Source organism: Lissotriton helveticus, chromosome 6 (assembly GCF_964261635.1).
Source record: "Lissotriton helveticus chromosome 6, aLisHel1.1, whole genome shotgun sequence".
NCBI lineage: Eukaryota > Metazoa > Chordata > Amphibia > Caudata > Salamandridae > Lissotriton > Lissotriton helveticus.
The window spans coordinates 1672040526-1672064598 of record NC_136067.1 but is presented as its reverse complement, the minus strand read 5'-3'; the positions used below and the strand labels follow the sequence as shown (position 1 = coordinate 1672064598).

The 24073-nt window shown below is 42.5% G+C and overlaps 1 protein-coding gene across 2 annotated transcripts in view; it reads left to right on the top strand.

The window, feature by feature from the left end:
• TMX4 (thioredoxin related transmembrane protein 4) overlaps nucleotides 1-24073 on the top strand; it is a 445504-nt gene that overhangs the window by 391560 nt on the left and 29871 nt on the right. For both annotated transcript variants that reach the window (XM_078649523.1, XM_078649521.1), the window contains exon 7: nucleotides 20794-20857. In XM_078649523.1, coding sequence (XP_078505649.1) covers nucleotides 20794-20857 — 64 coding nt within the window. The remainder of the gene's footprint in view (nucleotides 1-20793; nucleotides 20858-24073) is intronic.

The following is a 24073-nucleotide window of genomic DNA, read 5'->3' as shown; positions in this document are numbered from 1 at the left end:
GAAAACAAACCTAGAAACCTTCCTTTACCACTTGGAGAACCCACTGATCTTATACCATCTGTTCCCAAACATGGTAGAACAGAGAAATCTGCCCCCAACTGGAATTTGTACACCAGTAATATAGTCAGTGTCAGGAGGTGTCCGGCATGGTTTGTCTGCATCCTTCAAGGGAAGAGCCTTGTTCGTGATAAACGATTTTGCAGAATAATTTCTGCTAGCAAATATGTGCACTAGAAATGTACAATCATACAGGAGTACTTGGTCTGTGCCAACCTACCGTATCACCCTTTAGTCCACATTGGAGATCCCGAACATGTTATGGACATACGCCTTCAAATCTGAGCGGTCTGCCTCCTTTTTCTGTGGTGATCTTCCCTGCCAGGTATAGTGGCTGATTAACCAGTCTAGATTGGATGGCTGATCCACATGCAGATGGCAGAACCAGAGGAGTTTTCACCACTGAATGTAAGCCATCTGCCAACTTCATTTACGGCACACATGGCACTAGATGCATTGATGTTAAGTCCATCAAATTTGCTATACATTTTCCATCAACACCCATGTTTTACATCAGGCTGTGAATGTTGAACTTTTTACATTAAGTTATATTTTTCATAATTTTATTCCATTTGTTATGTTTTTTGTTACAACTATCTGAGAATACTAGTTTCATAGTGCTCTACTATCCTATAATGGCAGGGAAAATCTAGAGTTTTAGAATAATAGTGGCACTCGTTACTTAGGTACCGTTTAAAGTATAGTTGCTCGAGTGTGAATTTACCTTGAAAAACATAAAAGAAAAGATGTGTTTGGCAAAAGAGGAACAGTTGTTTTGAATAAATGCAGCAGCTGAGAGAACAGAAAACCTGAAGCCTGTCTCAAAGTACATTGGTTTTGGCTGCTATTTTATACATTTCATAAACTGTCAAAAGCAATTTGTACTTTTTAACAGGAATCTGAGCCTAGTCATGGGGCCATAATTCTAGTCATTTGCTAAGAAGCACTGGTGAGTCTCGAACTTGCGTGGACATAATGTGGGGCTAGTAGGTACGTTTCCAGATGATCGACATGGAGAGCGCGTGATCACTGCGTGTAGTGTGCATGCGGGGTCCTGATTGGCTGAGTGTTCCTAACTTAGTGGGGCATCTAACCTAATGGTGTTTTGTGAACGTGTGCCCCTCCTGCCAAACGTGTCTTGTTAGGTCCTAACTTCTAAGGCCAATGTAGTGTCACTGCCTATCTGTGGGATCGATCTGGGTTTTCCTGTTTGCGCATTTGTCTAGTGGTTACGTGTCACCCCACCTGTGATCTGTCAATCAGTTGCTTCAAGCCTAGATCGCAGGCCCTGCCTGACCAAGTATTTTTGACTCGAGGTTGATGGGGAGGTCATATTGATTGGCTTCAACAACAGAGGTGCGAGTTCTTTATTATTTGTACATATATCCATGGCGTACATCAATATCGTATTTCTAAATATTAACATTACCTCCTCTAGTTGAATTTTCAACTACATCAATTTCCCCACACTTCATGACAGTCACATTATTTGAGGTTCAGTGTGTTTCTGTTGTGTCTGTTAAGATCTCCCTAGTTACTTGCATCCTACCTAATTTGAGTACTGTGTTTTTACAGCAGGAAACCACATAAAACAGCACTAAAATGATAATGAGAAACAAAGAGGTGCAGAGTCTGGTCACCCACCGGGGAGCCCGGAAAAATAATCGATAAACAAGTCCTGCTCAGAGGTAACTCCATATCAGCACAATGCAATGCTTGGATGGCAAGAGTTAGCGCCCCATTGTCCATGCCATTTCCAGGGATAAAATTACAGCAGGATGCACCAATCTTGGCACACACCCCACCCTCCATCGCACTCATTAAGTCCAATACATACCCATGTTGCATCACAATGAGGCAGGTGGCTCTTAGTTCTCCTTTTCATAGCATTTAGGCAGAGCTCAGTATTGTTAATCATCTTTAGCAATTCCTACCTGGTTATTTGCAACCAGTGGGCATTCACCTTTGTTTGCAGGGTGACGAAGGCTATGTACCCTCCCCCGTTTACTTGAGTGTCAGAAAACTGTCTAAATTCTTTCAGAATGTCCTTGTACTGAGACCAAATAAAATATTCAGCTGTTCTTTTTTTCTCTAGCCTGATTCAATAGAGTTCTTTTCTTCTGTAGCGGATGTTTGAACAACTCGGACATGTCTTCTCTAGGCATGACCAGGGTCATGATGTGTACGATTATGAGGGGGCAAAGGCCCCGACATCCGGGGACGAGCTGAGCGTAGGCAAACTCCCCACATTGCCAGTAGATATCCATCAGCACGAAGGTGCCCCATTGCATGCCTGGTTGTGCAGTATTGCTCCACAATTTTCATTTATGCCATGAGGGATTGTTCCTTTGCCTCTGAACCACAAGTAATGTAGTGTAAGTTCCCACACAATTAGGGGTTGTCCCTTCCCTTCTAGCCTCATGTATCTATCTATCTCAGTGTCACTGATTCCCTAACATGGGGTATTTATTTTAGCTTTCAAGTCTTCCCTTCTAGACTCATTTCCCCTTGTGTCATCGAGGTAGGTGACCCTGCACTGGAACGTCATCCCAGGTTTTCATTTGTTATTAAAGAAGACTGACCCAGACATTCTAGGGCCACACTGGAACCACAGACGAGGTGGGGACAGACGTGTTTGTGCTGTTATTTGTAGGTTAGCTTTTAGAACAACATACATCATTAGTCAGTCTTGGAAATTTCTGTGCCTGTCCTTTTGGCGTATTTCTGTGCATCCATTTTGTGTAATCTTTGGCCAGGTTCTGGATGGGGGTCCCAGTTTGAGCGTTATTTTAGGAATCCGTGAGTTTTTGGTCATGGGTCGCTTAAGTTTAATTTTGTGGGTCATTTAGTCCTCTCCCCTCGCCATGACAGTGGTGAGTGGTTTAGTGGGGTGATCTTCATGAGTGTATGGATGACTCTTTTCACCTATCATTTTATGAGTGTTGTCGGACATCCAATACCTACTTTTCCTAACATGTGTGTGCCTATAGTGTTATTGATGCGGATGGTACATTTTAACCTACATATTCGTAATGTGCCGTGATTTGAAAAGAGAGGGGGTCGTGTCACAATTTGGAGATTGTGGGTAATTGCCATTTGTCCTGAGAACATATGTATGCCCCACTGGTCCCTGCACTGGCTTGTAACAAGGTTTTCCCTAATGGAGTTAGGCCTTTATTTTTTAAATCTTAGAATAGGAACCTTGTACCAATTGGACGTGGAAAAGGGACCTGGGTGCCTGTTTTTATGCACTGGTTGAGGGTCACCCCGCCCTCTCGTCAGACTGCCCTCCCGCTGGGGCATGGCCAGTCAACCCCGCCGTGGGGCCCAGCAGCTGAGTGCAGCCTACATCCCGACAGGCTTTCAATGGCAGATTTTAGCTTGGATTCTTAGTTGACAGAACATACGGCAGGCTTGAGTTCTTCCTGAACATAAGCAAAGGCTTGAGTTTTCTATTAATGCTCTGTCACTAGTCTTTACTGTAGTGGTAAGTTTTCTGAATTGGATATGAAGTGGCTATGTCATGTTGGGGGCTTGGCTTTACTGCGTATTTGGATTTGGCAATTGCGTGATGGCATTGCCTCCCCACATGGTCACCCCTCTCTGCCATGGCTGTGGCCCTGGTGCTTGATGGGCTGGGTTCCCTGCCTGCTGCTGCCAACCACCTGGTCCTTGTTGAAGTGGTGTAATTGCTGACTGATTTCTTGTGGCTGAATGTATGGAATGTTCGAGTTGAGCTGGGCTTGGTTGTTTGGATGGGGATTTTGTTGGGACTGGCCCAGGCCTATCGATCCTTGCTCATGGTATGCCTTCAGGTGGCAATGGTCGGCCAGGTGGCCCATCCTTCGGCAGTAGAAACATTCTCTAGGGTCTGACTACCTCCAGCCTTCCTGACCTCTGCCGCCATTACTGGGCCAGAAACCTCTAGGTTTCCGTGGTGGAGTCCCTTTCAAGTCTTGTGCCCTCTGCACGCTTTAGGTATGGGGGTTGCTTTGTTCATTACTGGAGTTTTTCTGGGCTTGCTCCTGGTTTTGGCCCTTTAAGTGGGGCATTGCTTGTGAGGTGCATGTGGTGACCAGCCCCCCTCCGGATCTGGGGCAATTCTTCTGGGTGGTGTATCATTTGCTGGGTGTGTCAAGTTATCTCCAATGGTCACTCGCTTAGACACTGTATATGGCAGGCGGTTAGGGATACACCACATAGTGTTGGGCAATCTTGTCTGCGCCACTTCCTCACTCAAGCAAGTGCCAGAGTGATGACAGAGGCTGAGCTTAGTAATCCGGGGGGTACTTATGATCTGTTTGTCATTGGCATGACCGGCTCCCCAGCTAGCCTCGGTAACTCAGTAGACATGCGCAAGTTGCTTTCTCAGATCTCTTGCTCCTTTTGTACCTTACTCGCTAACAACATTTTCATCCTTTTTCTGGTTTCCACTAAGAGGTGGCGTGCATGGCATGGCCACCGCCAGGCTATTTCACAAAGCTCGAGGAGATTTCCCGGATACCCCAGGACTGCCCCTGTGAAGAGGTCCACCTGGCTGGGGTCACCCTGCCTGGCATCCATGTGGTGTGGGAGTGCATTGCTGTTTGGTGCGCTGTGGTTTGAAATCCAGGGGAGGAGCAAGCTATTGCCCCATTCTCACCAAACTGGATTGACATTTTTAGTTTCGCATTAGACTCATAAGATTAGTCGAGGATGAGGGGTGATATAATAGTTGTCCCTTCATACTGCATGGCTAACTCTAGGGGTTTCTTGAAGGGACCCCTCATGACCATGCCAAAGAACCCCTGCATGTCCATGGAATCTCTGCACAGGGGCACAATCTTTTCTTTTAGACAGGACCTTGTTGCCCCTGTGTCGATCAGGAAGCTGTGCTATTTATCAATATCCTCATGGTGTGCTCCTCATTGGTTCGTCAGAACACTGACAGCATGGGACATGTCAAAGCGGGGTGTCTAGTTCACCCAACGAGTGCAAAGCTGACGCGCACAGGCCCTGCTGATTAATGGGGTCTGTGATGGTAGGGGAGGATATGATTCGGTCTTGGCCTTGGGGGTTCGCTGAACAACTTCATCAAAGCCTGTTGCAACTTTCTAAAGCATTACTGGACCTCTGTAGTGGTAGATTCATTGGTGCCATAGCCTTCTGTGTCATCGCGGCTACAGTTGTTCTGACCAGGATCATCTTCTCCCTGCTTAGGGACACTGCAGCGGCGTCCTGGTTCTGATCCTGATCCAAATTCTTTCAACTTACTGTAATTTCCTCTCTTTTCTCAAATTGTTTTCTCTCTCACCATAAGAGGCATTCAAATCCCAGTCGGGATCTCCTTTCCCATACTTGATGCAGTCCTCTGTTATAGCTATGTCCTCTGGATTAAGCGGCCTCCCCCTTAGGCCAGGACCGGCCAAATTGTTTTCCCTCCTTAGTCCAGTCAGGTAATGGGTCACAGAATGGGTAGGCAAAGTCTTTCCCATTGTCTCTTGCTATTATCTCTCTCTGGGTCAGTTGTCAATTGCCATGTGCTCTGGACCAGCAATGGGAATCCTGACTGTTAGATCTCGGAGGGCTGGGATGCCTTTTCATACCCCCAATAGGGGTGCCCATGTCCAGGACTGTTAACAAAGTCCCCAGTCACCTGAGGTTGTCTTACTGGATGGGCTGGAGTGTATACTCCCCATGCAGCTGGGGCTCAAGGGGTTAGAAATGATAGATGGGGGTCAAACTTTGGGGAATCCTGGCACCGAACTGGGATGAGGCTAGAATTGTCTGAGGTTTGCCATTCTGGCAACTGCCATTCCATAGATCTAGTGGTTTGCTGCCCCCTCGACTGGCAGTTCAGTGTAAACCAGTGAAGGAATGGCAGGGATGGCAGGCATCAGACAGAGCACCTCTGTGTTTGTGTATGGTGGAGGAGGTATGGACGCCTTGCTTGTGGGTTCTGGAACAGGATTGTAGATCAGGGCTGCCTCGAAGATGGCCCAAAGTTATAACAGTGCCTCTCTTCTAGTTTTCTTGTGCCCTACATACTTGCTCCGAATGTTTGTCGTTCTGTGTTCTATTATGTTGATGTTGAAGGATCCACCCTCTGGCCATGGGAACGCATGTGTCTTAGGAGCCAATTACGATGTCGGTCGGAGGCTTTTGGACCAACATCGTCGGTTTAAATTCCGTCCGGCTGATTACAATACAGCCGTTCGGAATTGAAACCGGACGATAATGCGGGCTGGAATCCGACAGACTCAAGGAGCCTGTCAGCCAGTCAGAAGCTGGCCTGTAATCCATTTTGACAGCGCTTTACGCCATCCTGATTATGATGCACGGTTTTCGACAGGCTTTCCATGCCGGTCTTTCTGACAAGGAAAACCTGTTGTAAAGTGTGTATAGGGTCCCCTAGCAGGACCCCCTTCTGTTTGCAGCCTCCGGTTGGAGGCACCTATGGTGCCCCCTTATTAATACCTGCCCCTTGTGGCAGGCACCTTGAGTTGCCTGTCACAGGGGTGTAGGGATTAACACAATCTCCCATTTCTCTATGGGAGCTTGTGTTATGTCCGGTTTATGGGTGTAACACAAGCACCCATAATGAAATGTGGGTATGCGACTGACCATGTGCAGTCGCATTGTAATTAGGCGGTCGGGACCGACGACTGGAGGTCGGTCAGTCCCAATTACGTGGCGGTGTTGATCGGAGGCAACTCCAACCGACATCGTAATGAGGCCCTCAGTGTGCGTGCCATTCATGCAATATTATCTAGCTTTTTAGCCTGCATGGGTAACCTAGTTTGCATGTGGTTTAACGGGGACTTAATGATGGGTTGGGAACTTTTTACGGGACTAGTATACTTCTAACTTCTCAAGGCTTTTAAGATAATCCTAAATTCCAGTCTGATCATGGGGAAAATAAGGTATCATGCCGGCAATAACTACTTTACTACTGTGATGTATTCCTATAGGTTCTGAATCGATCCCCCTATTCCTGACCCTATTCTAGTTAAACAAACCAACAAGTTAACTAGCAGTCAGCCCATGAGGCAGAAAACCCCCATGATGCAGATACCGTTATCTGACGCAGTCACACTACGGCACAGGAACGTGTTATCTGATTAGGTCATAACGCTTGCGATCTAATTAGACAAGCGATATTCCTCCCGCCCCTGATAAGGCATACGGAGTTCTCATAACAAATCAAACCTATGACAACCTGGGCAAAACCCTGCGGCCATTGTTTTGATTTCACAGAGAACTTCAGTAAAAGAATGTGCTAACGAGCAAGTCGTATGACATCCTTATTGACGTATCTATGTCCATCCTTACGTCAATCTCGGCACCTTAAAGGTATAAATATTACCGATCTTGCCCTATGCAAACACACGCGTGGTGACGAGACGGAGCAGCCATACTTGCCGAAGCCAAGAGCAGAGCAGACCCCGCTGGCAGCAGCCCCGCCTTCCTGACGCCCTGAGAGACGCGCTGCTTTCTCCTGCCGAGAATCCAGCACCGGCGTTTCCGGGTAGCCCTCGCAGGCAGCCTGGAATATCGAGACCAGAGAGAGAGATACCATTCCTCATTCATCCTAACTTCCAGGTACAGAACTGAATAACCCCTCACAGAGAATTCTTTAGTTATTCACTTGGCAAAAACAAACTTAACTTAAACTGTAACTTTCTATTCCCGCCCACGTATTAGACTTAGGTCAGGTACACGGGGTAGGCGTATCTAGAAACACCAGTTGAGTACGTTTAGTCAAATGTATATATGTGTATGTAATATATTTTATTCATTTTAAAACATCTTATGGCTTAGAAACCATATCAATGTTTTTACAGTATTATTTTATACTATTGCTTTTAATGTATGCACTTTACTTAACTATAAGTATTGCAATAATATCGATCCATTTCTCTTGTATGAGAAAAGAGACTGATCAATAAATAACACCTTTTTATTGAACACGCCCGTCTCTTCCTTTTCTCTACATTCTGATGAGACTAAGAATGCACGTACTGACTGAGTAAAATAATTTGCCTTTTGTTCACACGACTCTCGAGATTTACTCTTGATTAGGGGAGAGCAAAGTTGTCATGTTCTATGGTTGTCAGAAACTAAATCCCTTCTTGTCTAATCAGGGAAGTTAAGTCCTCCTTGAACATTCGAGAAAGTTTCTAGTGAACTCTGAGCTAAGCTGGCAAACCCAAAACTTTAAGTCTAGTATCGACAGTAGTAGACCTAGTTAACGTCTGTCTAGGCCTTTACTGCTGTAGGTATTATTCCAATGCGCAGAGCCTATTGGGATGATAGGAACTACACTACATGGCGCCCAACGCGTTTGGAAAGGGCGATAAAACTAACGTAAGACATTTAGAGTAACTCAGTCGTGCTTTCTCACTCAGACCCCTTTTCCCAAATACTCCAAAGACGTCTGGAGTGGGTGAAAGGTTATATCCGCCAGACCTCGCAGGAGGGAACTCCTATGTATGGTTCTTGGTATAGTCAACGTTGAAGGATACACTGTTCCAAAATATTGTGCATCTAATCTTTGTTTTCAAAAGAAACCTGATCTGCAAACAAACAAAAAAAATAACCATCCTGTCAGTAAAATGGGAGACAGTGATGAAGAAAGAGAGGCAGTTAGATTAGCAACTGAACTCGCAGCAGCTGATGCTACCATGCAGGCAGCAGACCAGGATATAATACTCATCCCGGTCATCAAAAGGAGATCTATAACCCTGAAACTTATAGAAAATGGACTGAACCTAGAGGTGGCACAGTCATATTCGTAATTGAGGCACACGAATATCGGCAGACAGAGGTATACTATTCATGGATACATTTTCCAGCAGCAAATGCTGTAACAAAGTACTTCCACTATTACAAAATAGAGGAACCTCCTAATGAGTACACTCCTTTCGAGGAGGTGGAAGTACCACTCAAATTCCAAGAGCATTTGCTCTTATTTGATGGCGCCCTAAAACATAACAATCACATCACCAGGCTCGGTCCTTTAGGTAGACCAGGAGCAACGTGGCCGGTCCTAGCCGGATACACACCACATCCAGACATCAATGGGATGTCTGTAGCAGAGCTGTTAACACAGCTAAAACAATTAATAAAAATTCATAGACAATTAGTTCAGTATGTGATGCGGACTTCAACAATTCAGCCAGCGATTAAACTCCAACAGCTGACCCCTCACCAGGGGAACACAAATAAAATTACACCACAGAACATCCAATCCTGCCTAGGTAAAGTACCGGCTAAACGGGAACAAATACCATTCTGGTTGGCACAGAAAATTACCCAAATAGAGGCGGTGTTTCCTGACACCACCCCGCTAGAAAAGCACAGGATTCTGACTATCTGTCTCCCAATGGGAATCGCACCACACATAGAGGACTGTGACACTTGGGGTACAGTCTTTGCTTCCATCTACACAAAAACGCACGGTGTTCCATCCATTTCGGTAATACCAGATGTGCTAAAACAAATTCAAGATGAATATGGTCCTGAACCCGCTTTAACTCTTGGTATGAAACTACTAAAAGACTTCAAGCAGGTCTCGGCTATATTATTAGCCAACATAAAGGGAGAAGCAGCAAACGTGGCGATCCGCCAGAGGTTAAAAGAGACAGATATAGCAGACCAACCAGCTGAAATTGCCAGAATCATAGAAAAATCCTATGAGGAACTAGGTAGAGATAGTTTAGGTGGAATACCAGTAAAACCACAACTGACTGAAAGTCCAGAAAAAATATTTTTTAATAATAATTCACCAAAAAAGAACTGGGATGGAAACAAACAATCCAATCCTAAAGAAAAGAAATTCCAGTCCCGAGGAAGGTCTCCTAGGCGAAGAGAGAAATCTCCGAACCAAAGACACAGGTCACCCCAGAGTGACCCCTCTGGGAAAAGATATAACCTTAGAAATAGGGATAATATAAAAAAGCCTGATAGATATCAAGACATTGATACACGTCCCTCTCAATCTTTTCAGACTTCCTCGCAGAAATCGGAAAGAAGAGGACGATCAGAACAAAGAGAAGAGCACACCAAGTCCAAAGACAAGGAACCTGCTCAGCTAAAAAAGAAATTACAATTTCCAAAAAAGAAGGTAGCCAGTATCAAGGTAGTTAACAATGCCGAGAATACTGAGGACACAACTGAAAAACGGAGAGTGGGCTCAGACAATGCTAGACAGTGCAGCAGAAGTGAGCATAGCTCGCAAAGTCCTTATGAATCATCTGGAGACAGTGGACACGAATGAATATCTTCAAGTGGAAACTGCGGACACCAGAGTTAGCAAACCTCACAAAATATACGAAATAACATTGCGTATAGAGGGGGATAAGACTATGAAAATAAGGGGACTATTTTGGGATAATCTCTCCAAGGGCTATGATATCCTTCTAGCTGAAAAAGACTGGCCACCAGAGTTGGTCAGGGAGTGCCCTCATGGCGAAGAAGTAATTATGCCTGCCTTCTCAAATCAAATTCCTATTCATAAAAAATACACACTTGCTAGAAAGTGGGCAGTAGCTCTAGCTCCTGCTTTATATAAAAATCACGTGGGATGGGATGAGGATTCTCCTCCTCACAAAATCCAGTTAAAATCACAACCAACTGCACAAAGGCAGTACCCAATTAAGCAAGAAGCTAAAAAACAGGTAAATGAAATACTAGATCAGCTAGAATACCAGGGGGTGATTGAAACTTGCACCTCACAAATGAACAACCCTTTGTTTCCGGTCTCCAAACCAGACAATTCATATCGTCTAGTTTTGGATTACCGACACCTTAACACATGTTGCAAAACTTTTGCAGTGCAAAACTCACATAGTGCTGCACTAATGAATAACATAGTGCGCAAAAAATACAAAACAACATTAGACATCTCTAATGGATTCTTTTGTCAAAACATAGCACCAGAGAGCAGATATGTAACTGCATTCTCAATAAATGGCACTCAAAAACAATTCTGTCGGTTAGCCCAGGGGTACAAGAACAGCCCGGGGGTATTCTCAGCGAGAGTAACAGAATTACTACAACTATATGATGATGAAGCATTATCTTATGTCGATGACATTTACTTAACAGATGATGACTTGGAAACTCACTTGAAAAGAGTGAACACCATAATACTTGGGTTCGCTGCAGAGGGTTACAAATTCAACTTTAAAAAATCCAGAATTGCCCATCTGAAAGTCCTGTTCGTAGGATATGAATTATCAAATGTAGCCTGGCTTACAATCTTCTAGAACTAGGAGAAATGAAAAATTTAGAATATGAAAAAACATACCCTCTGCCAATCGACATTCTGCCTTTACGACATTACGCCTGTGTAATCTATACAGACGGACATGCTCAACCCTCCGTTTGGGGAGAACAAGCATACAACCCCACATGTGAGATTACAAAAGAAGTGTGGCGCGGAGGTAAACTAAAACCTCTATTAACAAAGACACACTCAGTAGAAACTAATTCAGAACAACAAACTGAAATATTAGCTTTGAAAATGGCGCTAGATAATGCGGATCGCGAATTCCCGACACTTATAGTGTCAGATTCATATTACTGCGTCAAATCATATAACAAGGATTTGCAGACATGGATTCGAAACGGTTACAAAGATGACACAGATGCACCAATAAAGCAAAAACTGCTCTGGGAACAAATAGCTCTTTTACAAAAAGAACTACCAAAGACTCACGTGACACACTCACTGAGTCATCACCGTGATGGCGTTCACGTTGCAGGGAATTCATTGGCTGAAACAGCAACAGCGGCAGCCACTAAAGCGGCTCCCGTTGTTCGAAAACAGCGTACATTAAAATACATTGACGGTGAAACAGTGCTGGCGGTGAAAACGTCATCAAAAGGCGACTGCTCAGCGTTACCGATCAACTATCCACTCAATTATACATACATAATCGATGCAAACTCCGTCCCTTTTGCTCGAATCCCTGGAGTGGGGGATAGAGTGATTCCAAACATGGACAGGAGAAACTTGTTAATCGCAGACGCACATATGGGCGAGGGTCTCAGACACCTTAAACTAAAAGATTCTCTGGAAGAATTACAATCACGGTACTGGTGGCCAGGCATGAGTCTGCGTCACACCATGTTTGTAAAAAACTGCCCAAACTGCAACAGAGATCGCAGTGGGGAGAGAAACAGTTTAATACCTCGTCGTTCTACTCCAGAAAAAATCAGGAGTAAAAAGGAAGGGTTGCGATTAACTTATACAGGCTAGTTCCACTTATAATGTAGATCACCAGCACTCGGCTGACGTCCGGACTGTTATACAAAGATTTGCAAGTCTAAATGGCATATACGCTAAGAGCATGCTATGTTTGACCATTGTCTCCACTCTAGCCCTCAAGCCTGGGGGGAAACATGGCCAAATGAGCATAGTCCAGCGGGAATCTTCTCACTTCCTTCCTGAGGGTACGGGATGGTGTAAAGAAAAAACCAAGGCATAAAGCAATCTATAACGGAAAGGATATTAGGTTCGGGAGCTGGGTGGGTCAAACATCTAATAAGTGTCCAACGTAGTCTCAATAACTTGCCAAGAAATTCTCTGAAGGGATTCAGTGCGTACGAATTATTATTTGGAACTAGGATGATGATCTCTGACATTGATAGTCAGACTTCAGTGGTGAAAGAAAAAAGCTTTGATATCAAAGAACGTTTGGCTATTTTGCAGGATTTAAACAAAACAAGAAAAGACCTGAGCAACATAAAGTTGAAACAACAGCCGACAACCACTGAAGAACCACCACCTGTCCCAGCAAGACCTGTCTGGATTCCAAAAGTCGGGGATCTAGTCAGGGAAAAGATCGCGGTAAAGAAGGAATTTGGGCCTTCTTACAGAAAAGCAGTTCCTGTCTTGTCTGTCAACGGGACAAGATCAGTTGTACTACCGCTACTTGCTGGTAAAAAGGAGAACCGAGTTGTATCCATCGACCTGGTAAAACCACAACATGTGGCCGATAACAAACAGTAGGCCAAGTGGACTCCCAATAAGTAGCAGAACACCAAGGTTTGCTACCAGTACAGAGGTCCTAACGAAGAGGCTCATCACATTCGAAACGCCTACAGAAGAACAACAAGGACTATGCAGCAATGCAATAGAACTCAGACCTCTGAAAACCCAAATAAAAACATTTAGCAGAGACACACCAATCTATAATGAAGTACCAAGTGAAAATGCAAGAAACAGAAATCCTGAACCAATTGGAACAATTGACAGAACTGCATCCGGCTACTTAATAAACTTCGATGATTCCTCTGAAGGCTTCAGTGAATCAAAGACACAGCCATCATCAAAAACCTTTAAAGATAAAGCTAAGGAACTTTTGAAACAACTGAAAGAAACATATCTGATTTCCCCATGGATTGAATTTTGGGTGGGTTTTGGTGCATTTATCCTCATACTTTGGCTCATCATGATACTAACATTGGGACGCTTCATTGAGGGAAAATATGCAAAAATGGACACAGCAAGTCAGAAAATCAACTTGATCCTCAAACCACACACATCTTCACACGTCGAGAAAAGAGAACTTTCTTCAGCCAACTTCACAGCCAATCCGATACCTGGTGGGGTAGCCTGGGACAACACTGACTATGAAATTTATGGTCCGGTCGAAATCCTGAAATATCCACACCAAATTAAGATCTCATTGAGGGACTTTGCAAAACCAAACTCATTTGCTGATGATTGGGACTTCGAAAGCATTAATAATATGATGTCTGACTTAGTAATGTCTGCTAAATTTACCAAACATGATTATTTGCAGGGTTCTACAAATTATGATAGTATGTATTGCTATAACCACTATGGTAACCAGTTTTTACATAGATCTGCACAACCTAGAAATGTTTTAAATTATAATCAATGGGAACATTGTGCAACACCTCCAAAAGGGAGCTCAAGAACCGTTTACGACAAATATTCATATTTTTCAGGTTTTAACACAAGTAATGCTTAAACATTTTATTTTAAATTGTCAAACAAAACAGGGACCAAGACCATGATAACCAACACAAAATTGTTATATTCAGACTCATTCTTTGAAAAAATGAATACTTTTGGATTTGATTATTGGGACAAAAATGTTGAATTGAAAAGTGTTTGGGGTACAAAAGAATGGCAAGTACAGGGTATAGAAGCTTTGTTTAGAGCCTGCATGATCCCAGAACAAATGATATTTTTAAATGACACTGTTCAACAAACCACCTGTCTTGGCCTAGCCAAAATCAAAGATTTAAATAAACCGTCTATTCCAAAGCCAACAATGTTTAGCAATAACTCTGATACAGATGAAGAGATAGACGTAAACCATATATTAAACCAAAACAGAACACATCCTGATTGGAAACTGTGGTTGATCTGGCCCACAGATACTAATAACTGTCAAGACAGATTCCTGAACAAAACACAGGGGTTCAAAATGACCAGGCCAGACCCTAGATATCCTCAAAGACATCACCCAGGGATAATAACAACCTACAGTGTGGGCAAATTATGCCTTCAATGGCTGCAAACTTCCACACTGGCAGAAATTAAGCAACACCTAACTTTACTTACTGATGGTGCTGACTTGCGTGATTTCACTTTGGGACCACGCAAACAGCGTCAAAAGCGTTTCATAGCAGCCTCTGTATATGCAGCATACAATGAGGCCTGGAAGGTTACTCAAATTGAAACAGCAGAGAGAATACGGGAAATTGACCGTATTAATTTGGAAAAATCACTTTCTGTAGTGGACAATGGGTTAATGACTGTCCTCCAGAATTTTTTCTTTGGACAGCATTGTGTCTTCAGCAATCGATATATTATCGCAAGACTTACTGTTATTACAACACGGTCAGTCACAATTGCGTTCTATTGTACAGCTTGGCTGGACGTTACAAAATCTGCGTTCAGGCTATGTGCCTTGCCGTCTAATCAACACAACGTCATTATTCCAAATCTTTAACCTTACTGATAGACAAATCAGTATGGCACAAAAGGGTGCTGATTATACAATCTTGAGCATTGAAAAACTCGAAAGATTACCAGTGACAATGTCAGAACGACCTGTCAGTGAATGGATAATACATGGGATAATAAATATTCCAATCTCAACCTTCAGGTTTCAATACTGCCAAAAATATATACAGGCTGGCATGTACGAGAAATTGGGAAAGGGGTACCTTAAAACAACATGGAACCTGCCCTATTCACATGCATGTGTCAGTAATAAAGGACAGAAAGTGTTTCTTAGTGGCAACAATTGTGCGATGTCACTAAGTGGCACACTTCTGTGTAACGGAATTAGTTTGCATGGAGCCTGTGAAGGGAATTCATACAACCTTTCATGTCACCAGCAAGGCGCACCTGCAACAGAAATAGAACCATTCTTTCAAAGACTCTATAATGGGAGTTACATCCCTATTGTAGACCGCAGATGTTGTAGTCTTATGCCCGGGACTCCTTATCTAGTAACTACGACTGCGAAGGTCAAGTGCTGTGGACGCTCATTGTTCCCCAGCTCCTTCCCAGACAGGGAGGCAAGGGCATGGCCCGATTTGAAAATTACTTCTATTCGAATAGATACTTTAAGCAGAATGAAAACAGTGCTTCTTCAGGCGCCTACCAGGCTCTCGTCATCAAAAGAAACGTATGATCTACAAGTCGCAAGGACGACTGCAGAGATACATACATTATTATCAACTAATTCCCCCGTACATTTCGCGGAAATCCTGAATGAAATCTTAAATATTTCTGATACCAATGGGGTCTCAAAGGTATTTAAGACAGTATTTTCGATGGCATTAACACCATTCAAAGCCATACTGGGTATTTTTCCAGATTTCGTCCATTCGATTTTTGGCGGACTTCCCCTGATCTTGGGACTAATTGCAGGAATCCTATTCTTAGTCCTTATTTTTCGTTATGGCAACCCATGTCACAGACAAAACTCTTGCGACAAGGGAAGAAACAATCCTAGCCATTGGATACCGGGACCGGATATCAAAAATCCTGGGACTCTCCCGGCTTAGAGACCTGAACATGACTTGGTTTCTATCATTTCGACCAATGTGGCAAAGATGTGTTTTACCTGTATTAAGGTGTCTGCTATGCGGAGAAGAATGCGTGTTAGACACCTGTCTGACGCTACAATCGGATGCGCCGATGGATGCAGAAACATTGTTGAGCCCGATCAAGGTTCATGCTTTGTGCTGCCCTCAAAGGCTACCAATCCTGATGACGGCATTCGTGGAAGCTTCACCACTACGATTGATGGGTAGTGAAGTTCAAGATGAAAGCAGCATCGAACAGGTACGACCTTCTGTCAGCAATGCGAATCAGAATGTCAATGGAGACAATCATGCACAAGAATGCATGATTACACCTATTTCCGAGTTAGTGGAACTTTCCCAGGAAGCTGTTGACAGTTTTTTCGAAAGCCGAAATGATATGATGTTCTCACCCGAACAGAAATAGAGACTTTTGAGCAAGCTCGCACACGGCGTTCCCTGAATTCGGCCTTCAACTTTAAATAATAAAGTCACATGAACTATTTTTCACTCCAGTTCACGGACAGCAACTCTTTCAGAAGCCCCAATTTATTTTTTCGGTTTTTCGGGACACTTATCTTCTGCTTAAAGTAAGAAACTATTCCTAAAGAACTAAGATTTCTATTTTTTAGATACTTTATAGACTTTAGCTGCCCGCTGGTATGTTCACAAATATTTTATTCTGTGATGGAATGGTCTCGAAACTTTTTTCTGTATTTAAGAAACCATTTCATGTGTAATTCTCATATACCAAATAAGCAATAATGTATACAAATGCGTGATTACTTTAGCATTATTCCATAGCTTGAGTGCATACAGTATATATGTCTGCAAATTTTCCGTATATTTGAAGATTCAAAATGCATTTATGTATTTTGGGGTGGTAAGGTATACACACTACTCTATAGTATGTTGTACTATGTTATACTATGCCTAGATTAGTAAATATGTCCATAGTTAGCGTGGAGTGGGTGTGATGTATTCCTATAGGTTCTGAATCGATCCCCCTATTCCTGACCCTATTTTAGTTAAACAAACCAACAAGTTAACTAGCAGTCAGCCCATGAGGCAGAAAACCCCCATGATGCAGATACCGTTATCTGACGCAGTCACACTACGGCACAGGAACGTGTTATCTGATTAGGTCATAACGCTTGCGATCTAATTAGACAAGCGATATTCCTCCAGCCCCTGATAAGGCATACGGAGTTCTCATAACAAATCAAACCTATGACAACCTGGGCAAAACCCTGCGGCCATTGTTTTGATTTCACAGAGAACTTCAGTAAAAGAATGTGCTAACGAGCAAGTCGTATGACATCCTTATTGACGTATCTATGTCCATCCTTACGTCAATCTCGGCACCTTAAAGGTATAAATATTACCGATCTTGCCCTATGCAAACACACGCGTGGTGACGAGACGGAGCAGCCATACTTGTCGAAACCAAGAGCAGAGCAGACCCCGCTGGCAGCAGCCCCGCCTTCCTGACGCGCTGAGAGACGCGCTGCTTTCTCCTGCCGAGAATCCAGCACCGGCGTTTCCGGGTAGCCCTCGCAGGCAGCCTGGAATATCGAGACCAGAGAGAGAGAGATACCATTCCTCATTCATCCTAACTTCCAGGTACAGAACTGAATAACCCCTCACAGAGAATTCTTTAGTTATTCACTTGGCAAAAACAAACTTAACTTAAACTGTAACTTTCTATTCCCGCCCACGTATTAGACTTAGGTCAGGTACACGGGGTAGGCGTATCTAGAAACACCAGTTGAGTACGTTTAGTCAAATGTATATATGTGTATGTAATATATTTTATTCATTTTAAAACATCTTATGGCTTAGAAACCATATCAATGTTTTTACAGTATTATTTTATACTATTGCTTTTAATGTATGCACTTTACTTAACTATAAGTATTGCAATAATATCGATCCATTTCTCTTGTATGAGAAAAGAGACTGATCAATAAATAACACCTTTTTATTGAACACGCCCGTCTCTTCCTTTTCTCTACATTCTGATGAGACTAAGAATGCACGTACTGACTGAGTAAAATAATTTGCCTTTTGTTCACACGACTCTCGAGATTTACTCTTGATTAGGGGAGAGCAAAGTTGTCATGTTCTATGGTTGTCAGAAACTAAATCCCTTCTTGTCTAATCAGGGAAGTTAAGTCCTCCTTGAACATTCGAGAAAGTTTCTAGTGAACTCTGAGCTAAGCTGGCAAACCCAAAACTTTAAGTCTAGTATCGACAGTAGTAGACCTAGTTAACGTCTGTCTAGGCCTTTACTGCTGTAGGTATTATTCCAATGCGCAGAGCCTATTGGGATGATAGGAACTACACTACACTACAAGCTCAGCTTTAGACAAAAGATGCATAAAACAGTACGTAAAACAACACATGTGATGAATAGCAACCTGTAAGTAAGTGCAATGGTTAATTCAAAACATTACCTGTAAGAAACTACAATGGTTACTTCAAAACATTGTGAATTGTTTATTTTCAGCAGAACAGCAAAATGTGAAGAAAAGAGGACTTGTTCATATGCACATAGAATTGTTAACTGGACATAACATTCAACGTAGAACACAGTTGCAATAATCTATCAGCACCACAACATCAAAACAAATTTATCAGATAAAAATCTAAATAGAATTAAAAGCTAGGAGATAAAAAAAACAGAGAGACAAAAAAAATGATGAGTGCCTGAAAAATCTTAGCTTGCTCCTAGTGCAGTACACAGAGCAAACTGAGCCAGAGAGTCTGTCAATTTCGGCACTGGGACTGAGGTAGCAACAATTTGCATGGAGAAGAAGGAGCGAGTCCACAACTACTGGCCCTCCTTAGCCAAGCAAAAGCTGCACCTTACTCCCCAAGATCCAAATTATTCCCCAACGTCCAAATGACATCCTACGCCACACCCAGGGCTCATGCGTACCGACTGTGGCACACCCAGTGGTCCAAGCGAATCACACCTCTCACTACTCTCAGATACTACCAGTGTTAGGAAACCAATAGCACTAGGAAAACTCCTTTAGACTAAAAAATTAAGATTGAGATGCTGGCTCTATATCACACCCAGAGGCTACGAGCATACCCTCTGTGTCATGCCCAGCATTCAAAGAAACTAAACAACCCTCACCTTTTCTAGCGTGCTGACTATTATAGAAAGGTGACCTCCACAGGATTGCCTCCAAGTCCGCCAAGCTACTACTCAGCTTGGACACATGAAATAAGCAATATGTCGGACTTCTGTTTGACTGATTTGCATATGGCCATGTCTGAACTGGGGTGGCAGAGTGGGCTAAAGAACGGTGATGGATTAAACCCAGATCAGTTGACTGGGGGGAGTGCTTGTATTGTCAACACTCCGTCCATCATTTCCTTTGGTTTTTCTTCGGACTTCTGTTAGTGGCATGATGTTCAGGTTAGATTTTTACTCTTCTACCTATTTTGCCGTACGCCAGATGATGGGACTAAGGATTAGATGTAGTCTCCTACCCACTGCTGGCAGCTTCAGGACAGACCTCCGCCCTGCAGATTTAACAGAACTTCCTATCAATTGCAGCATCTGCTCACCGTTCTTGCTGTGCAGATGTGAATCCATATGGGCTGGATCCTATTCCTTTAGCTGCAGTTGGGTGTGAAGAACCAATCTCTCCTATCTGACTCACCAAGATGTTGTTCGAATGTGAGTTTACCTTAAAAAAATAAAAGACAAGAGGCATTTAGAAAAATAGGAACAGTTGGTTTAATCAAACACAATGACCGGGAGAACAGGCAACAGAGTCGGGTCTGAAGACTGTCTTCAAGTACATTGGTTTTGGCCCTCATTTTATACATTTCACAAAGCGTCATAAAGGAATTTGTACATACTTTTAGAACAGGAATCTGGGCCTAGTCACGAGTTATAAATCTGGTAATTTGATATGAAGCGCAGGTGAGTCTCAAATTTGTGTGGACACAATGTTCTGCCAGTGGATACATGTCCAGATGTCCGACAAGGGTAGCACGTGATCACTGCGTGTAGTGTGCATCCTTGCTTCTGATAGGCTGAGTATTCCTAACTTAGTGTGGCATCTGCCTTTATGGTGTTTTGGGAACATGCTCCCCTCTAGCCATATGTGTTTTATTTGGGCCCATCTCCTAAGATCATTGTGGTGTTGCTGCCTGTCTGTGGGATTGATCTGGGTCTTCCAGTTCCAGCGTTTGTCTAAGGGTTACATGTAACCCACCTGTGATCTGTCAATCAGTTGCTTCAGACCTAAGTCGTAAGGCCTGCCTGAACACATATTTTTGACTCAGGGTTGATGGGGAGGTCATATTGGGTGGATTCAACAACAGAGATGCTAGTTCTTTGTTATATATACATATATCACGTTGTACATTGACATCGCATTTTTCAATATTAACAGTATGATTCAGATGTTATGCAATTTTTCAAGAAGCCAAGAAAGTGTAATCTTTTGTTGAATTTGTGTATTCTAATCTGATTATCAGTTTGTAAATGAAAGCAATGCAGATGAAGATGGACCATGTTTGATTGTCCTTAGTTCTGTGTGTTTGTCTGAGGTCAGTTTGATATGTCTCAAATAAAAGACAGATCTAATACTTGTAAGTTATATGGGCTACAGTCATGTTCTAATGTCTCCCACACATTTATGTCATTTTCAGATTCTGGTTTTACTGGCGGATTGCATTTGCCCACCAAAACCAAGATACAGAGTGGAAAGATCTGGTAGGTTGTCTTGGTCAATTGAGATGTGCATTGATCCATAATATATTCAATAACATGTAAAAATTCCATACTAGGCTGGTAGAAATGTATACATCTGTGTTACATTAATGAAAACCCTACAGTGTTAATCCATTAAGCAAGTTACATATCTGGACACTTTCATTCAATTTGCTATTGAACTAATAATCTATTTTTGGTACATGTTGATGACATTTTTTCTAATGCAATTTTTTTTAGAATTACATAAAAATTGCATATTTGAAGAAGATTGCCTTAAAATCTGTGGGGGGGGGGGTTATAGGTAGTTGCACGTCCATATTTTCTATGTAATTTGCCATAACCAGAATCCCGCTGAAAAACTTTAAGCATGGGCAAAGTAGGTAACTGCTCATGCCCGTCACTTTCCAAGTGGACCCCTGGTAAAGTTATCTCTCTCTCACCTCTGTCAGTTTCTCTATCTGTTTCTACCTTCATTTGTGTCTACCTCATCACACCCTCTTTATCTCTTGCACCACTTCTCTTTCTAATTCCCTCTAACTTACCATTCAACTTATCTCCATGTCTACCTTGCCTCTCTCTCTCTTTCTAACTCCTTTTTCTGTTAACCTCACTTTCCTCTACTTTACTTCTCTCGCTCTCCTCTCTGTCTTGTGGTATGTTGTCTTTCAATACCTCATCAATTACTACATTCCCTCCTGTCTCTTTACCTCACATCTCTGTCAAACCCCTTTCTATTACTATCCCTATGTCTCCCCTGTCAACCTCTATTTCTCTTTCTGTGCCTCATCTATCTTTCTATTTCACAGCTCTCTTCATTGTTCATCTTACCTCTTCTAACCCTCCTTCTCGCTCTACCTTTCTTAACATCTGCTACCCAAACCCTCCCTCTCTATGTGAACAGTGGGACCCAAAAATTGTCTTGCCTAGTGCCACAAAAATACTCAAGTTGGCCCTGAAACAAAATAAAATATATAGTATTTCTAGCTTAGTACTATTTCAGACGAAAAGTTCTGTATGCATGGTGATTTTTTTTGTTTAAGTGTGTTTTGTTTCAGTTACATTTAATCAGATTCTAAAACTACAACAGCTTCATCAATTTGATCTCTAGCCACATCATGGTTTTATAAAAATGCGATGATTTCTATGTTGGAGACGAGACTACAGTATTTGCAACTGTGAGAACTTTCAACTCTTCCCTCTCCATGCCACTACTTTCTACCTCTCATCTCCCAGCAATCTACCTGTTCTCCCTTTAGTCTGAGACACATTCTTTAGTGGGGTAAGTTCTAACAACAACTCATCACGTTCGACATGGTCTCTGTCTCACACTGCTTGAAGCAACTTAAATGGTACGGTAAAGCAACGCACTTTGCCATGGTTTTCCACTCTGATTTCAACATGGTGTAGGTAAAACCAGCTTGGACATGAAGTACTTGCTAATATAGACTCGCCCCAAAGCGATGCAGACAAAAACAAGCATATGCAATGCAATAGTTCTTGCATTTACGAGAGTTTGAGCTATTGACATTGTACATGACAATACCTTTTATTGATGTGTTGTTTTCAAAACACATAAATAAAAGGCATTGTCATTTACAATGCCAATAGCTCAAACTCTCGTAAATGCAAGACCTATTGCATTGCAAATGAGTTCAGCACCCATGCTAAAATATTTTATTTTTTAAGTGTTAGGAGAGAGCACGTTGTTGGAGGCTGTAATTAAAGCCTACAGAGTAACAACACACATAACAGGGGGTGTCACCATGGGAGATTACAAAATGAGAAAAGGCGGAACTAAAGAGGGACTACTAAGTCTATTGACCAATGACTAGCCACAGTTTACAGTCAAAAATTATACAAGCCAATGAAAAGTATGGGCGAAGAGTGGGTGGAGCTTCAAGTCCCTACCTGAATACACCGTGCCTTACAGAGCAGCTCATGCACTGCCCAGGCTGGACCTAAAAAAAATGAACAAAACAATTAGGAATTATGAAAGGGATGTCTAGTCTACACTAAATGACTGCCTTAATAATACTTTGCATGCCTGACAACAATGATACTTTGCTTGTCTGACAGACATATAAATCTCCAGTACCCTCCAACTGAGAACAACACTATTTTCCCGATACAGGCAAATCATTTCACAATCCATTAACTTTCAGCAAATATCCTCCCATCTGTGGGCGCTTTTCTGTTGAACTGTAGTACTGTTAGCTTTTATCCTTGTGCCCACAGGTTGGTGATCAGATTATCTAGCTGAACCTATTTCCTGAAAGACAATGCACTAAGCCACTAAGAGTGGTTCCAGAGCTGTAAATAAGAATCATAAATTCTGAGAAAATCATGCGTTTCAAGTTGGAGTTATAGGTTCACTGGTGGCTGTTCGACTGATGCTCTGGCCATTGCTTGCTTGAATAGTTGTAATTAGTAGATATTTCCATTTGTAGTTCCAAGGAGCAGGGCATTACACTTAGCAATTAGAGACTCCCATTAATATGCTGGGGTTTTACTCATCTTCCCGAAAACACTGAACTCTTACCAAATTTCTGGCCTAGGAAACTACCTGATTAATCTCAGGTCTCAAAGATAAACATACATCAAACATTACGCTAATGGATTCACTATAACCATAAAGAGAGTGGCTATACTAATACAAATATTTTGACATTGACTTTTCATTTTTTGTGGTAAAAAGTACACTGTCAAGAAGAAGTATTGTATCAAACCTTTAAAATATTCTTACAATGACCTCCACCACATACTACTGACTGTTTGATGTATAATTATTCCTCCTAGGGAGTGTTTGTGTTATAATGCAAGAAGAAGTACTTTATATCTTAAAACGCTGTCATCAAGAACTAAATTCTATATGTCATATGAGCATTCTGTCCAAGCAACCATTACCAGCATCATCACACCCAATACTACAGTTGTCTTTAAAGCCACCTCAGCCATTACCACGCCACCCTTATAGTGCCACTACCTTTACACTACTAGCACCACCATCACTATTATTACCAATGCCAAACCACCACCACAATTACCACTACTATTGTGTGCTTTCAGTTATAAAACAAGCATTGGCAAAGCCAGTATGTCTGGCTTATAAAAGAAAATGCAATCCATAGCGTTTTTGTTCTGGAAATGCTTGCTTCATTTCCATGCAGCCAAATCCAGTTCATCTGCAACTGAATTTTCTGAAAGACCAATTTAACA